Source organism: Camponotus vicinus, unplaced genomic scaffold (genome assembly GCF_025532165.1).
Source record: "Camponotus vicinus isolate PSW18456_S1 unplaced genomic scaffold, iyCamVici1.0 SCAF_3, whole genome shotgun sequence".
NCBI classification, from domain to species: Eukaryota; Metazoa; Arthropoda; class Insecta; order Hymenoptera; family Formicidae; genus Camponotus; species Camponotus vicinus.
Window position 1 is genome coordinate 16,771,042 of NW_028141967.1, and position 19,004 is coordinate 16,790,045.

Sequence of the window (19,004 nt, forward strand, 5' to 3'; positions counted from 1 at the left end):
CTAAACATTTCATTCGGTTGTTTTAATGAATATTTGTAATAAATCATGAGAGATAGTGCAAAATAGTTTGAAATATTTTAGTGATTTTTTTATTTACATTCAGTTTGGTCATATTTTTGAAGATTAACTTGTATGTAACTGACTATATTAGGGGTGACCGGCAATTTGCACCAAGTATAATAATTGTTTAGCTGCTTCTCCTTAGAATTCACCTACGTTATCTCAAATCCATTAACGATCGGGTGGGACGCTCGTTAACTGCGCTGGCGACAGAAAGTCGATAGTTAATTACGCAAATGAAGGGATCTCGTTAACAGCCATGGCGAACACGACTACGATAGATCGTTAAGTAACGTGCCCACTGATTCGATCGTCATTGAAAGTACACAAATCAGTGCGAGTGCCCGATGCATTCCTATTTAAATTCCGCGTGGATGCAGTCATATTAGATTGCATTTGGCTTTTAAATCGAGCGATAACTTTTACCTCTTTATTCGCAATATTTTCATGAACATTTGTAAAACGATTGTCAAGAGCGAAATACGATCTGTAGTCTCAGAATGCAATTTATATTACCTCGAATGGATTTTATAGCGAGTTTTTTAATGGTTTTTAAATGGTTATTATATAGTTATTATATAATGTTAATTTAAAAAAAATAAATTTCTTAATTTAATTTTCAATAAAAGAAAGAAGAATCTTTTTGTAGAACTTTTCTGATTAAAAATATGATGTTTTAAAATAAATTTTTCTTAATATACATAAATTTAATTCGAAAAATATATAGCATAATATTTAATTTTAAGAATATTCCAAATTTTTTTAATTTATACGTTTAAAGCAGTTATTGCCAGTTTAATTTATCTTATTAAATATAAAAATCAAAGTAAATCGCGTATGGTATTTTTATTCTAATAACAATAAATTAATGTCGAGCAAATATATACAGGTTACCGGTTAATAGATAGGCAATTGTATTAATCATAACGGCTAATTAAGCACGATACGCTCGTAACATGTGTCACGCGCAAATAACAGTCCATGGCGAAATTATCTTCTCGCGGTAACGACGAATTTTGTGAAGAAAGCATTAGATCAAAAGGACAGAATGAAGATGAAGAGTTGTGAATGCAATATTTTAGAACGCGATGTACGACGAGAAATGATCCACATCCACAGCAGCAGATGACAATTATGACTCCTTATGTGAATGTAGTAATTATTCGCGGTGCGAGTGCGGCTCCCTTCAATTAATTGCGCTTTGTGGAGCAATTGCCGGATGATAAGAATTGATGTTTCTCTGGTGCTGGTAACTGCAGCAATTAAAAGAGCGATTGAAAGGGCATATCGAATTCAATCCTTACCATATGTCCTCATGATATATCAAAAGCATTTGTGTTACCTGTGATAAACTTTATGAATTCGTAAGAGAAATTCGTAAGACGCCGAAATTTATTTCAAGAAACTAAATTGAAAAATTTTACTTCTATACTTTTTTTCACGGAATTAAATGATTATATAAACTGTTATTTTATATTACATTAACTGTATTGATATTGCAATCTGGAGAATCTTATAAATATCTCATTAGAAGAAAAATATCAAATAATTAGAATAAAGAAATCAAGTTAAGTAATCAATCAAATCAATCTACGAAATTTTTATCTATTTTTATTTAATCAATCTTTGATGTCTCGAATACTTTTGCATTAAAACACTTTTGATGTAGCTTAATTAAATTTTATCGCACGAATTGTTCTGAAAGTTTCAGCTAATTATCTATTTAATAGATTTTATCTAATTATAATAATATTATTTGCCAAGAGTTCTGAATTACATTCACATTTATTAATAGAAGAAATATTCCCACTTAAAGATCGAGACATGAAAAAGAAAGAAAAAACTTTGTTTCATTGCTTCATTAGGTAGATTTATTTAAGATATAATATGAAATTCAGTTACGTAATCCTAAATTAATAAAAACAATAAAACTTCTATTTTATATCTTCTAGAATATCTAGATAATATTATTGATTATAGAAAACTACATACAATGATCAGGAGAATATAATTTTTTACAACACCAAATAGTGCATAACGCTGTTTATATCAGCAAGATCTTCAAAATATTATTTATGGAGAGAATTATTTACTTTTTATAAAGATTAGAAATAAAATTAGCAGAACAATAAAAATTCTGATTTGTACGTGATATACATATTCACTTTTAAAGATTGCTCAATAAAGGAAAGAGAGAATTTCCGATTTTATCTTATTTTACTATGTTTGAAAGTTATATTTAGAACGTTTATATTTAATTAGATTTAATTATTTATTTGAAAACGATATTTAAGATTTGAGAGTTTTTGTTATTTACTATATGAATATAATATCGTTGTAAATAATAACTAAAATGTCCAAGGAAAAATATAAAAATTACAGCAAAAACAATATAATTTTATTTATTTAAATTATTTTAAACAAATTATATTTAAACATTATATTTACATTGATAATTATTTTTTATTTAATTGCTACTGTCGATTACATATATTATGAATTTTATGTCTGCGATTTCATTTGTTTTATCGCATCTTATCTTTATATTGCAGTATTGGAACTATTGATCTGCGCTAAGAATCTGTTGTAAATTTACGATCGTTGTAAATCTTCGACCAAAAAACGCTTGTGCAAGGATGACCCGAAATTTATTTAAATAATAAAAAGAGCGGATAATATAATCAAAAGGTGGTTAGATAATATAATAATCATTCTATTCTTATATTTATTAATAAAAATTACAGTATGAAGAAGTAAATATATGATCCATAACTTTGGATAATATATCTTTATCAAATATATGTATTTCCTAAAATTCTCAGCTTTCTTAATTATTAAATCCTAAATTAAATTTGTATAATTTAATATATTTATATTTTATCTTTTTAAATATAAAATATATTATCTAACAACCTTAGGAATATATTACTAAAGTTTATTTAAATTTATATGTAGGTATTCCTTATTTTGATATAGATTCTTTTATTTATCAGTTTCTTCAAATCTTTATTTAAATCTATTTATATTTTTTAACAAAGTTATATTTATATTATAAACATTTTAAACTTATTTAAACAATTATTTGTGTGTGTAGTAGAGCACACTACACATCTTGCATTGTAGGTTGAGAAACACAGATGTAAATGCTCAATTTATTAGTGTACCAGGCGGTAATGATCTGCCACAGTGGTAATACTCCGTAATGTGTCAGACAATGCGCTCCATTATCTTACAAGACGAGATTTAGTGCTGTTGGACAGAATAACCGAAAGATGTTTGTGATATTTTTGATAGTAATTTAGCATATTATCAATAATTTTAGAATAATATATTTTGCTAGTTATATAATTATATATATTGTATAAATATCAGTTAAATTTATTTTTTTCATATTCTCATTCTTTTTTTTCCCAATTATTTTTTACTAAATTTCTTCAAAGATTTTTTATATATCTAGAATTATATCTAAAATTCTCTGTTTTATTATTAATCAAATATTTTTTATTCCAATTAAAATTTTAATAAAAATATGTTTATGAATTTTAGTAGAAATTAAACTTTTTATATTATTTTTATATTATAATATTGCAATTTGTGTTTAATCGTCATTTATACTTATGTATTTTGTTTTATATTATGGCTAGAAATATACAATGCCATAAATATATATTATTATAAATTAATATATAAATTAATCTTCTTTAATTATTTAGACGTGTGTTTTCTTCTTTACTTTAACGTTATGTCAAGTGAATAAGTGCAAAAAACAGGTAATTCTTGTATGTGTATGTGTACATTAATTAGTTAATTACAATATTATAACATACATATAGTATACATATAGCATACATATAGTATAAGCATTATATAATATTATTAGTATATAGATTAAATTACTGCACGATGTTTTTTTATGCAAATTCACATTATTTTAATGAACTTTTTATACGATAAACTATGATGTTTGACAAAAAATTAATGATACAATAGCACATATATTGAATAATAATCACAGTCACAATCTATGTATATACGGCACAGATTAATTATAAATTTTAGAGACAACTTGCTTTTTAAATTGTATTATAATGAAAAAAATTTAATTAATCAATATTTAAAAAAATAAAATAATATATTCTCAAAGTATCTTATACGTAACTATTTCGCAATATTTTTTATGACTTGTTATAAAAGTTGACTGTACTTTATAATTTATATAAAGGCTTAATTTAATTTATCATAATTTATTAAATATATCTTCATAATAAATGTGCAAATTTAATTTCATTTTTATTACATTTATTTACTACTGCGTTTTTTTACACACGATAATTTATAGCATACAATTTTCATTAACTCGTTTTAGTAAGTTTATTGCTGCGTATGAAATACATATGTATATGTATGTGTATATTGTATACTTTCCGAAATTCGATATCTATAAAAATACATTTGACTCCGGCTGAGTCGGGTAGATCTCGTCAAGTTATATTACAGAAAGGTGCTCCAATAAACGACGTTAAGGATGAAGAATGAGAAAGGGAAGAAGAATCTGGAAACCTTGTCGATGTAAATGGCGGTGGCTCGTCCTTGGCAGCATTGCTCGTACTGAACAGTCGGTGTCCTCATTGGACTTCTATTTCTTTCAGCATCCAATCTCATCGGCGTCTATGGGGTAGAATTAAAAATGCATCACAAGAGAAATAACATATAAATATAGAAAATTAATTCATGTGCGTACTATTTATTTCTCTCATGCTTTTCTTTTCCCATTCCAATTAGCTTATATTATATTAATCAAGACTGTGTTAAAAGGTAAGTGCGCATATATTGGATTATTATATTTATGTTACGCAAGTAGTAGTATAATTAATTGTTATATAAAGAACGTAATTGTAATATAATTACAAATATAGATAAGAAAAATTAAATTTTAAATTCTGATAAATCTTTTAACACAATGTTAATATAATAATGTTATATGTTTTTTAATTATATGTATCTTTAAATCATATATGGTTTAATATTGATTTTAGAATTTACATTGCATTGTTGGGATAAATTGAGCATACTTATGTTTTTATATATTTGTTTTTTTACAGATAGATTATTTTTTCAAGAGCTTTGTGTATGTTATATAATTTTTATATTTGCACGTAATATAACAGTATATTATAAAGAATGATAAATACACTGTCTATATGATAAAATAAAAATAATGAGTTTTGGTCAAATATTGCATGCTGATATCAATTTATCTGCTCAATTAAAAGACACAGTATATAATAGTAGTAAACATCCTTAATTGTGAAGTAACTTTTGTTTATCAGCTTAGTCAAATAAAGAGGACATATATTTGCGTATGAACGATTTATCTTTGTAGAACTAGTGAAAGTAAACAGTTGGACAGTAGTACAAGCAAATATCATGCGCAACGGATGCAGTGAAAACAGGATGCATTCTATGTATAGCGCTCGATGAACTGCAAAGTCTGCGTAAACTACATGGAGAAAAGGAAAGAACAGATATTGCTCTGGCGAATTGAAGCGGGGGATGAATGCTTGCAATAAAATAGAACTTCGAAACTTATTCAAGAGGAAAGTTACTGGCGGCAAGTTACTCGCCAGACTATACGAGTGATCGTCTAAGAGAGTAGCTGAATGGCACTTTCTGTTATACCGATGCTATTTGTAAATTTTCATGAGTTTTTTACGTATGCATGAAACAGAATTATAATCTACAAATGGAAAAATTTGGCTCAAAACATATTTCTGTAATATTGGATTATGTTTCTCTCTCTCTCTCTCTTTTTCTCTTACCAGACGAAAAATGATATAACTTTAACATTTATTGCAATAATTTTCATGAATGTCGATAATTTATCATAGTCACGGTTTACAATGTGTATCATTTATTTTAGGCGTTTTTATTCAATTGAGCGATATCACACCGACCGGAAAAAATCGCATTACTCTTAGGCAATGGTGCCACGTATTTCGCTTTATCTCGACTATCAATTTCGCGAAGCTAGCGAGTATTTGCTGTAATAAATATCGTACAGCTCTTTTTCTCGTTTACCTTGAAATCATCGATGGCCTCTCGAAGATCTTCATCCGAATAGCCTTTCATGGCCTTCGTAGCGATTGGTCCCATATAATTATTCACTACTGCAAATTCCATGAGGGACAGGAAGACGAATACGCTGCATGAGGACATCCACACGTCGATCGCCTTTACATACGAAACCGGAGGCAGAGATTGCTGAGATTGCGTGTTTTGAGTAGCTGAAAGAAAAATGTTAAGCCTTGATTTTCATATTGATGATTCTATATATATCTGCATATAATTCAATTGCCATAATTACTACTTGTCTCCATCTTTTATTTATGTATTGGAGATTATCTTTTTATGATTATCTCTCGCGAATTATATTAATATCAAGTGTCAATTATTTGCATTGTATGTACATTCTAATTATTTCTATTTTCGAAACAAAAACTATAATGATGCTTACTGCAAATAATTTTGTTTTATTTTAACTTACAATAAATTAAACAAGAGAAAAAATTTACAGAAATTAAAAGCTCTATTATAAAATCAAAAAACTCATATTAAAATTTTTTTATAATAGCAGATTAGTTGATATTCATTGTTATATCTCGACAAAGAGTCTACCTTAATCGCAAATATCATGAATAGTTAACGCGAGCAATGGATATAGGAGAAGTGGTCTTACCGAGGGTCAGCAGTGACGTCACACCAAGGGTGACACGTGCCGGGATGGCTTCCGGCTTGATCCAAAAGGCGATCCAGGACATGACGACGATCAGGGCGGACGGGATATACGTGTGGAACAAGTGATAACCCAGTCTCCGACGTAGATTGAAGACAATCTGTATGCACGTGAAATTTCCGGTCGAGTATTCGATCGTGCAGTCAGTCGTATAGTTGTTCGATATGTCGAGCTGCGGTAGCTCGATCTGCGGATTAACCACAAGAGGATCCGTCATGTTCCATAGGAATACTAAATCCTGAGTCGTGTGCGAAACTGCAAAAAATCATGCATCATCATATGTAAGAAAAGTTGACAAAGATATTATATCGAATAATAATAAAAAAAATTAAATAAATAATGAAAAATAAATAAAACAGCTTTATAAAAATCATACAGTTTTGAACAGAATCGGATTAAACAAATAAATCGGAACAGATGAATATTAAATATTTTTATATCAAATATAATTAATATCTCTATCATCAGTTATACATATCTTGTGTGTTATAATTAATTATAATTATAGGAGTAAATATCTCAATGGTAAAATGTGTCATAAATATTATCATATTTTTTTCTGGAAGATTATCTATAAGAAATATTGGGTCTGTTCTTTTTAGCTGCACTGCTGCAATAAGTTGGAAAGAGACAAACATACTTTCTTTCACTCTAACTAATTGCACTAGTGCAGCAGTGCAGCTAAAAAGAACAGGCCCATTATAACATTATATACATACGATTTATATTATTTATGTACTTACGACTCTCGATCATCATTGAGCAAATTTGTGTGTCATGAGGATAGGACTCAAACTTCATCGCACAGGAAAGCACTAATGTCAATCTAAAACGAGTATTGCGTTTTTCGATATGTGATACAATCCATTAATCAAATTGCATTTCAATCTCTAGTCCGAGTGAATTACTCGATAGCGCTATTTTTAGACAATGACAAACACTACTGAAACTTTTTACTATTTTTGTTTTCGACGATGTAAAACATTCAGAACAAGAGAAGGTAAATTTGTATCATTTTATTGACAATAAAATTTGATAGAACGGACGACAACTTGTCTATTCAACACGCTGAATTAAAGTCGCCTGCAAATGAATATAAATGTGAAGTCGAGATAAAGAGATTTTTATAACACGAAAATACGGGACATGTGTGCAAATTGAAAATACATATCGTGATTAAATACTTAAGTTGCATTCTTGAAAATTATTGATTAATATTTCAATATTTTGATTAATGATAAAATGTTTCAGAAATTTAAAAAAATTAATTTATTCAAATTGTAATTGAAAGTTCTCTGAGATATGCAACATACTTTTGCATAATCACAATTATTTAAACATCTAATTATATATTAACAAACATAATTACATTCAATATTACTTGAAAAAAGTTATACGTAAGTGTAAGAAAATAAATTTTACTTAAAATATTATTTCAAATATTGCTTTCTTTTTTTGATTTAAAGTAATTTATATAAATGTTATAAAAGTTTAAGAAATATCAAAAGAGTCACATGTGCACATTTATCATTTTAACAGTTCAAACTTTAGAGTTAATAGGACTTCACAAAGACGATTTAAGTTAACAATAAATGGGCTGAACTCTAGTTTTTCTTTGGGCTCTAATGCGTGGCTTAAAAGTGTATGTGTTTCATTGCAATAGTTTCATTCCTCAAAGCGGAGTGCTTTTATAATAATGGTAACAAAACAAGAATAAACTAATATTTTTCAAAGTATTATGATTTATGTATATATATCATGTTTTTTTCTTGAAAAAGAACGTATATATTTGCAAAAAATGTTTTACAATAATTTTTAGAAATTATTTTTTCTCGTCTGTCATTTTCTGATTATCTGTAATTTTAATCATATTGTTAACAAGTTTCTCAGAGAAAAGACTTAGGCAAATATTTTTATATTTTAAGTCATTTATTATTAAAAAACTAATTTGAATTTCTTATGAAAATATACAATATGCAATATTTCATTTGCAGAAAAATTTCCGTTTCATTCATATTTAGTTTTTTTGCTATTTAATAACGCTGCAAAAATAATTGCCAGTACCATAAAAATTGTATTGCGGTAAAAAGTTCTTTTGAATCACCCTACTAATAAACATATTAATAAACATAATTTTCGTATAATTGGAAATTCATTACATATTTAACGCTACATCTGATTATTTGATTTCAACTATTTGTAAATGTTATGTAAATATGTTATATAATGTTGTATATATCGCGTTATAAATATCTTCAAATTTGAATATTTAATCATCGAGCTAATAATTTCTCTAATTAATTATTATTGATTATTATTAATTGTTATTAATATGTTATCTATAAATTCTAAAACATATTTTATATGAGTAAAATTCGGACAATCACATTTATTGCTAAATCAATAATAATTCAGTTCAATAATAATGTCAGAATTTATAGCTCTTACTTGGACATGTAAAGCAATGTCTTGTCGTGATACAGCCAGAGATAATGGTTTGGTATTGACATCTCGTGGAAGGTAACCTTTTTTGCATTTTTGAAGAAACAGTCAGGTCTCCAGATGTTATGCAGCCAGTCCACGTCGAGTATTCTGTAATCTTCGGACATGTTCTCCGGTAGCCGCAGTCTAGAATCCCGCCAACTCTGCGCGAGAAATATGTCGGCCACGTACGTCTGTTACCGCGGAAAAACAATGTGAACACAAATTCTATGCTTTATATGCGACCATAATTATTTCCAGGTGACATAATCATGCTTCCCCGAGTGAAAAACCTTACTTGTTTGGTCTCCACAAGCTACACGTCCGCCATAAATTTGGGGTCCATAGAAAATTTGAAAAATGATTCGCGAGACAAAGTTATTTTCAAGTTATTTTGTAATATTAATCGTATGTTTCTATTGAATGTTGATTGATTATGTTTCTGTTATTTTTCTGTTGAATCGTTATGTGATTAAAAAGATTTATATATAAAAATAAAATAGAAAAAGAATAATTTAAATGATCTTATCACTCACGAGTGTGAGGCAAACTCTTATGTATTATTTCATATCATTTTAAATACATTTATAAAGTGTTATGCTGTCTTTATCTTTTTCTTTAAAAAATATAGAAACATTTTATTATAATTAAGATTAATAGAGAAAATAACCCAGTAAAGTTTTTAATACAAAGATAGCAAAAATATGGTACTTTAAAGAGCATTTAATAAACGAGGAAATAAATTTCCCGGTACTGCTTATGTCGGTCTTTCACTTACCATTGATTCTTCATTTATCGAATCCAAGCTAAGCACTGTCACATGAAAATAAACAACAGTGGGTTGCCCGAGGAATTTCGGCGCTCTGTGCTTATCATACTGCTTCGGATTCAAAGGCAGGATGTCCTTTAGCGACAAGGAAGATTCCTTTTTTTCGTACTTATCGAAGTCTAGCTCCCTGAAATATCAGAAGATGCGAGAAGCGAACCTGCTAATGGATGCAGCGTGCACACATTCTTCGTGTCTATTTATCAAAGATTATCTTGACTGTGATGAATCACATTTGATGCAATCTTTGATGCCATATTTTATGTTCATAAAGAAACAGGATTCAAGCTTATGTGTAATTAAAGTATTTTTCATAATGTATTGTTTTATATATTGTTAAATATTCTTGTTTAGATTAATTTGAATGTAATAAAAGAAATTACACAAATGAATAGAAAAATGCTGGAAAATTTTATACAATGTTCTAAAAATTTTGTTTCTTAGAATAATCTTTTTATTTTTCAAAATTTTTGAGAGTTATCGATTAACGTATTTTTATATTTAAAATTTTGAATAATATTGAAATTAATATTATATCGTAAAAAAATACTTCTTTACTAACAATAATTTACTTATGCTTTACAAATACTTATGCTATATTTTACATATATTGTAGTTAGCACATAACGTAGATGTAGATTATAAAAAATATATCAATGATTAAAGAGATTGTTTGATTTGAATAAAATATATACATTTAAGTTTTGCCTTGAAATCGCCTTATATCAATCTGTGAAACCCCGTTTTACCGATAATCCATAATAAGGTTTTCAAGAATTTTCTCGCCTATTTCTAGCTTCCTCGAAAATGTTGTAATTTAATGCAATAATATCAAATACAATGTAAGTATATTACTCAATTTTTTATTTAGTAATTTTGACAAGAACATCAACTTACTTCAAGATATTAATTATTATCAAACATATCTCTTATTCTTGCATCGTTACTGAAATGGCACGAGGTGAATTGTTAATCACTAATCGTGATAAAAAAAGAAAAAAAGAACTTTGCATTGTAGCTTTTAATTTTGGATGGCGACCAATTTACAGCGATGACCTTAAAAGTTAAATAATAGCTTCGGCAACGGTATCGCTGGTATAGAGATTTTTATTACAGCATCTCAACGACGCTCATAAATTATTTACAGACTGCAAGAACCAAGCACGGTCAGTCGGCAGTTTTATTATTACAGAGAGTGGATGCTATATATATACATATATATATATATATATATATATGTGTGTATATATGTGTGTGTATATATTGATATCACGATTGATAACTTCACGATTTTCTTTGTTCAATTAGGATGTGATTGCAGCTATTGATTGAGATACAGCAGTATTGTAACGTACGCAATATATACAATATTCACTATTAAATCTAGAGATGTTATGTGCAAATATCAAATATAACACAATATATAACAAAATAAGTATTATAGTACAAAAATTGCAAAGAGAGCTTACGGATTTATTTTACAATTTAAGGAAATTTATCTATTTATAATTTATGTTTAACTAATTTTTTTTAAGCTTATCATTAAAATACTATTACGTATTCTTAGGAATCTCTTTTTAAACATCAAAGTTTTTCAAGAAAAAAATAATATAGCTTAAACGACAAAAAAGTAATTTAAATGCAAAGTACTTCTTTTTCTTTGTGCTAAGATTTTCGGCACAAATTTTATAATATTTTTCAATATAAGATCTGTGTGATCGTACGATATAGAAAATGTAATTGCGTACTCACGGAAAATGTGGAGCAGTCATGTCAATCAGAGTGCACAAGTAGCAACATATGAAGCATATGATCATCAGAAAATGTTTTGCCATTCCTAAAAAAAGAAACAAATGGAAAAGATTATTGCGAATAATGTTTGTAGAAACGTTATGCAAACATTCGGCATGTAAAGAGAGAACAACGCACGCATGCAACGAAATGAGAGTATGCAACGTAGAGTACACTATAAAGAATTCATCGATACTCGGAAGAATCAATGAGACTGTTTTAAGTTAAGTTAAGTTCGCAGTCATTAAAGGTATTTTATACTTTTAAACGGATGTGTTTTGCGGATCATGTTAAGTGGAATATTAAGTGTGAATATCAAGTCTTAGTATTACAATAAAATAATGTAATAATTGCATAATTAACTCGATTTAACTTGACTAACAATATCTCGTTTGCTTGTATTATTCCTGTCAATACTGTCGCGTACTAGCGAATAATAATGGACGATTCATTATTTTTCCGATGTGGAGGAAGACAATTTGTACAAGGCATACGAATAATAAATCTATATCTATTATAACAATGATCAATATATAATTTGTACACGTATTTTGATAAAAATATTTGAAATAATATTTGTCGTCATAAATAAATAATACAAATAGAGAATTTAATAATCTCATATTGTTTATTTTAGACTGTTTCATAAAGGCACACTCTTTGTTATTATAAATTGTATGATAGTAAATTGATTAATTAATGTGTAATTATAAAATTACACATTAATTAATCAATTTACTATCATCTACTTCTCATTTTTTATTACTTTGCCATCTAAGAATATAATATTTCACAGGCAATTTCCTGCATTACATCTCTTATTTTAAAATTTTTATGATCCTTCGCACAACGGTTTTCCGATTCAATTTTCCACTCACCGATCAGCTGCACATTCTATCATTCGGAAATCCGGCGAATGCTCTCGACGAAGATCGAACGGAAGCTGTCAGCCACTCGTCCGAAAATCTCCCCTACCGGATCTTGATCGCTTCCGGTTCCTCGTGAATCAATGAGCATCTGAATTATATCTGAACGTTTCATGAAAAACGATATAAAATGTTTCGTGAAAAAATCATTGTTGCAGATCGATTAAGAACCTTAATGAATCATGTCGTCGATATTAATCATCCATTAATCTATATGAATTTATATGAATCCTTTAAATTATCTATAGTCGCTCTCATAAATGTATTGAAAATTTAAATAAAAGTCTAACATAAAAATTATAATTTAATAACTTTTATCGAAAAAATTTTTAACAAAATTCTTTAACAATAAAGATATTTTGCCTCACAAACTTTTGATTGATATTTCTCCGTTTATAATAATCCTTAAATAATGAAACCTGATTAGTTTGATTAAAATAAATTTACAATTTTATAAAAAATCATAAAGGATTACTTACAAAACTTTAAACCCCCAAAAAAGTGAGATTTACCAATTAAAAAAATTTATCTACGAATATAGATGTATAATAAAAGCATAAATTGGCTTTAGGAATTGTTTTAAATTACTTATAAAAAGTACATCTTTTAAAACAAACTAGATATATTAATTTGTATATCTAAAAAAACGTTACCAGATAGTGTCTTATAGAGATATGAATGAATCAGTTTAAATGAAAAACTTTTCAATGAATATATTTCATATACTCATCAGTGAAAAACTTTTAAATGAATATATTTTAATATAATTTAAAACATAAAATGTTTTAAATTATAAATTATAAAAAAATAAAAATATATATATTTTATAGTAGAAAATAAGAATTTAAAAAAATTTAAGATAAAAGTAAAGAAGTTTGTTATTAATTTTTTATTCAAAAAATCAAAAAATAATTTTTCTTGTATATAATATAAAATAATTATATAAAATAAAAAAATAAGAAAATATACATAAAGTTTACATGTCGGCAGGATATTAAATGCTGCACAGTTTCTAAAGATAAGATGTCAAAAATTTGATCACAAATACATATTTACGATATTATATGTTTCTGATTCTATAAACAATTAGATGTTAACTTTATTAAATAAATAAATAATTTTAATAAATATATTTGGCCTATAGAAATAATACTCTTTATGTCGCTTTTAATATCAACTGAGAATGTTGCATTGTTGCATTAATTTTTATAAAAAAAATTAATATATATCATAATCATTTTCTAGAAATTAATCTAAATTACGGAGGCTACAAACCTGCTTTTCGATTATCGCCTCTTCTTTTTGTCAGCTTTCATTTAAAGCATGTTAAATTAATCATCAACAGCTCGATAATGTTTCAATCAAGATATCTTTGGTAATCATGACTTCCGAAAATTAATTATTCGTATATATAACTCAAAGAAACTTCAAAAATAATGTAACGTCGTAGTTAGATTTATTCACGCGGTAGATGCGCCTGATGGGCTTGTCAGATGAAAACTAGTCGTACTAGTCTCAGTTGCACTTTCTTTCCCGTTGTATAAACCACCCCATCACACAGCCGTCTCTAAGCCAATTTGTTTATCGACTAACTGATTAAGCCCTACTCTCTTTCATCGGCAGTATCATGTGTCAAAGCATGTGAATTTTAATTAAAGATCTGGAATTTTTTTAATCAAAAGCATATAAGAAAGAAGCATATAAGTATAAGATGAAAAAATGTAAAAAAGTAAAGATGAATATCTCTGATAGATTATATCTCCAACATCTCAAATCCAATTAGTGTAATTTATAGATAAGCTTGCATGTCTGTATTGACAAATATGCAATATAAAATTTATAAAATTATGTAATGAATATATATAAATTTTATGTTTATATGTATACATATGTATAAAATTATGTACATGTTTGCATAAATTTCTTGATTGTTAAAGCAGGCTAATTTAGACAACTATAATTTTTTTATTAATTAAAAAGGACGCTTCTCTTAGTTAAATATAAAAATTATACATTTTTTAATTAATAATTATAAAAAGTTATAAATTTAATTATAACAGCAAAGTATATATAATAAAAAATTAAAATATAAACTAAAATATAAATTAAATTATAAAAAGCTATTATAAGTTTAATCATAAAAGTTATTATAAATGTAATCTTAATATAACAGCAAAATGTAATAAACAAATTAATCAATGATACTTTTTTCTATGTAGTGAAAAAGAATGAAAATTTATAATTTGTACTTTTTCAAATTTACTTACATATATATTACGTTCGATATACATTACCATTAATAAATGTTTAACATATGTAGCAATAATATATTATCATACATGTAAATAAAAATTAACTATCTAATAAGATTTCAACTTATCGACGTGTTGTAAAATTTATTCTTGCCATCTCATAATAGACAATATACAACCTGATCAATTTGAGAAATCATTAGAATTGTTTATTTATATATTTTTGTTCACGTGTTTTTATTTATAAACTAATTAATTTACATTTTAATATATATAAAATCAGATATATACTATGTAAGTATATTGAAATTGCATGTTTTCCTGAATACTTGCAGCTGATACGGAAGCTTCCTCCTTTTACTGAAAGTTGTTAACATGATTAAAGCTTTCCCAACCATACAGTCGGCAAAAGACTTTCACAAGATATGTCGGATAAATTTGTAAATAAATAAATTCTCGAGTTATTTTTAATTAATTAACAGTTAATCTTTAATTAAATGTACAAAAATAACTGATTAAGCCTTTTCTTATTTTATTTATCAACAAATGAAGAAATTAAATTTTGTTGATAAGGTAAAATTTACTTGGTGGATCATAAATGTAGTACGAGAGGGCCATCAGAGATGTTGTGAGATGTGCTCTCTACAAAATCGATTATATACACATTTTTCATTTCCTTATTTTTTATCAGTTTAGCAAAAAAATGTTTAATAATTATAATAAAATTATTTATATTAATATCGATTATTTAAAAAGCATAATAATATATACAGCATCAAAATGTATATTATTTAATAAATATTTGTAATTTATACTTTAAAATGCTTATATAATTTAATATTTCGCGTATATGTATGTCGTAGTACGTAAAATATTTCGATGGTGACGTCATCATGTTCGGCCTTGGCGGCGTAGCGCGTTGTTTACATGCTGAGGCCTTGTTATCATTCGCACGGCGACATTCGAGCAGTAAAGTAGTGATGCGAAACGCTTCATATTATCGAATTCTTTTAGGAAACACGATCGCGACTAGTATCAAAACATAATTCTCTATGATTGTTCCGTATTAATGATTAATTAACTTAATAAATGATACAAAACTATATCGCTATTATAAATTTTTATCGAAGTACGATTATTTAATTATCGGTTACGATTCTTACAGATAATGTGTGTGATAAAATCTCTAACAATGCTTAGAGTCAAATTTATTTTATCCGATGCTTTAAAATGCGAACATGAATTAATTTTTAAATGATTACTATATCACAAATTTTTATTATTTTAATCTTTTGGTCTTACAATTCGTATTATTTGGATATGTATATATATATATATATATATATATATATATATATATATAAATGATAGCATTGCTGTTGCATTGCAAGTGACGTATGATTTTAATCTCACGTAAACATCGAGTAAATCGTACTTTTCGAATTGGTTTTTTATAATATAATAATATATCGTATCTCGTGTGATTATTCCGCGATTAAAAGTGTTGTGCAAAGTGTTCCGCGTACTCGATTAATCATAATTAAACATGTTTTCGCGAGTGTAAGTGCCATGAGGAAACAGCAAAGGAGAGAAAAAGAAGATTCGGAGAATTGAGCAACAGCTCGGAGCAACGAATGTCGTAAGTAGTTTATATATTCATGTTTATTATTTTTTTATTTTCCAAATACACATTGTACGTTTCTTATTTCTTCGATAGTGATCTATTCTAAATTATCGTATAACGTAGTGTATATATAAAACACATTTCAGAATTTAATTTTAAATACTTAAAATATCTACAATAAAATATTCTTATGTAGGAAATAGAGATACACATTAATATTTTATAATATACTTTAATATTTCTTTAGTAGTAATTATATTTATTAATTAGTAGTAATTATATTTATTAATATTTTATCTTCATTAATATCTAATATTTGATTTTCAATCTTTCCGACATATAACGTATTTCGTCGTATCCCTTTTCTAAATGCGTTAGCGACAAGTATCGGGAAATTTGCTATTAATATGATTAATATGAGGTAGAGCGAAACGTGTCTACAAGGCCAAAGGCCTCGGATTCGATTCCCGAAAAATTGTATACGCTCGCTCCTTTCTCAGAGGGCAATAGCAAACCACCGAGAAATTCTTATCAAGAATATCTCTCTAATGTAGCCGTTCGGAATCGGCATTAAACTGTAGGTCCCATATACGTGTGATAATCTGGTGCGCAACACATGAAAGAGAGAGATCAAAAGACGAACCCTCCCTTTGGAAAAAGTTTAGCTTGAGGCTGACGACCTCATCTAGTAAAAAAGCAATTGTCACGAAACCACTGTAGAGGCCAAAGCTCGATTTGGACTGCAGAGCCAGTAGATGATGATGATGATTAATATGAAGATGATTAATTATCCTTTATATACGTTAAGTATATAAATGATACGTAATTATATCAAAATAAATTATACAGTATTTCAGCGTAATTTAAATTAAGCAATTAATAGCATAAATTAATTTTTTATTTACATGATTTAAATAAAAGAGAATTGAAGAAAAAGATTTTTATAAAAACTATAATCTTGTTAAAGGGTATAAGCTTTTATAAAGTTATTAGAGAATTATTAGTAATGTTCTTTTTTCAAAATTTATAGTATATTTTATTAATCTGCTTATTATTATATGCATCGAATATATAAAATTCAATGCGTATACTAATAATTTTTTGAAATATTAATTATTTTGGACACTATTATAATTTACATCATCTATTTATATGTTATAGATATCGACGCAGCAAGCCTGATGATCTGAGAGGAGGAGCAGGCCTAGGAGAGGCATCCTGCACCGGCGGAGCAACCTGAAGGTAAATATTTATTATTTGTATATTAATTGTTATAAATCATATATACAATAACTTGGTTTCATTATTTAAATAAATTAAATAAACAAGAGAAAATTAGAGAAGAAAATTTTTGTAAAAATCACATATTTAAGTTTTTATTTAAAAATAGTTTTAGAATTTAATTATAAACTTTTTCCATATTTTCTATATATCTTATTATTTTACACATTGGATATAAAATTCTGCATAATAATAATTTTTTGAAATATGAATTATATTTTGAGCGTTGTTATAATTTGGATTTTATACTTGTATGTTGCAGTCGACGTATCATCAATATCAACAACTCCGCTGTTGTGCACCAATGTTGGTGAGTGGCAAATAAAATTTTATTTAATTTTAAAGTAACAGATTTATAGAGATTGTAAAGGTAGATTGTAGATTATAGATTGTAGAGAGATCCTTTGCCTTAAAATGGATGAGCTATAATAGATTAAATAACTTTTAATAATTTTTTCCGATATACATTGCATCTATTGCATAAATTAAAATATAAATTAAAGAAGCAATAGAAAAAATGTTTTTCATTTTGTATAGATTTGTATTAGATTTTACATTTAATTTATTGAATAAAGAACACTAGTAATTTTAATTAATTAATCGAATTTTATCATATTTTATCCAATTTAGTGAATAAAGAATATAAGTAATTTTAAAGAATACTAGTAATTTTATTAATTACATGTGATGCTAACTTATTTTTATAACGTGCATCGATGTTAATCTAATATTTTATAACTCAGCCATATTGTAGAATTTGATGACACTGTTTCTTACTTTAACTTAATGTAAGGCCAAGTAATTAATCAATTAAATGATCTGACGTATAATGTGATATGACATGTGAGATGATATTTTCTGATATAATATTAAATGACACAAATGTTACATTAATTATTTTATTATAATTATTTTATTATAAATTATATATATGTATATAAATTATATATACTATAAAAATTTTAATCAA

At 26.7% G+C, this 19,004-nt stretch overlaps 2 protein-coding genes across 5 annotated transcripts in view; one reads left to right on the plus strand and one right to left on the minus strand.

The window, feature by feature from the left end:
- Shal (potassium voltage-gated channel protein Shal) overlaps positions 1–19,004 on the plus strand; it is a 286,553-nt gene that overhangs the window by 107,727 nt on the left and 159,822 nt on the right. The window contains exons 5-6 of one of the 2 annotated variants that reach the window (XM_083093278.1): positions 17,915–17,995; positions 18,297–18,344. In XM_083093278.1, the coding sequence (XP_082949404.1) occupies positions 17,915–17,935 (21 nt within the window). In that variant the 3' untranslated portion in view covers positions 17,936–17,995; positions 18,297–18,344. Of the gene's footprint in view, positions 1–2,612; positions 3,677–17,914; positions 17,996–18,296; positions 18,345–19,004 lie in introns of those variants that run through there. The other variant, XM_083093279.1, reaches the window with a different exon arrangement.
- Positions 4,225–19,004, minus strand: part of LOC145968047 (glycine receptor subunit alpha-2-like) — a 294,643-nt gene continuing 279,863 nt past the window's right edge. The window contains exons 1-9 of one of the 3 annotated variants that reach the window (XM_083093266.1): positions 14,153–14,354; positions 12,830–12,968; positions 11,913–11,997; positions 10,113–10,290; positions 9,302–9,528; positions 7,597–7,679; positions 6,797–7,108; positions 6,139–6,344; positions 4,225–4,728 (exon numbers count right to left, since the gene is read on the minus strand). In XM_083093266.1, the coding sequence (XP_082949392.1) occupies positions 4,552–4,728; positions 6,139–6,344; positions 6,797–7,108; positions 7,597–7,679; positions 9,302–9,528; positions 10,113–10,290; positions 11,913–11,995 (1,266 nt within the window). In that variant the 5' untranslated portion in view covers positions 11,996–11,997; positions 12,830–12,968; positions 14,153–14,354 and the 3' untranslated portion in view covers positions 4,225–4,551. Of the gene's footprint in view, positions 4,729–6,138; positions 6,345–6,796; positions 7,109–7,596; positions 7,680–9,301; positions 9,529–10,112; positions 10,291–11,912; positions 11,998–12,829; positions 12,980–14,152; positions 17,990–19,004 lie in introns of those variants that run through there. The other 2 variants (XM_083093265.1, XM_083093257.1) reach the window with 2 other exon arrangements.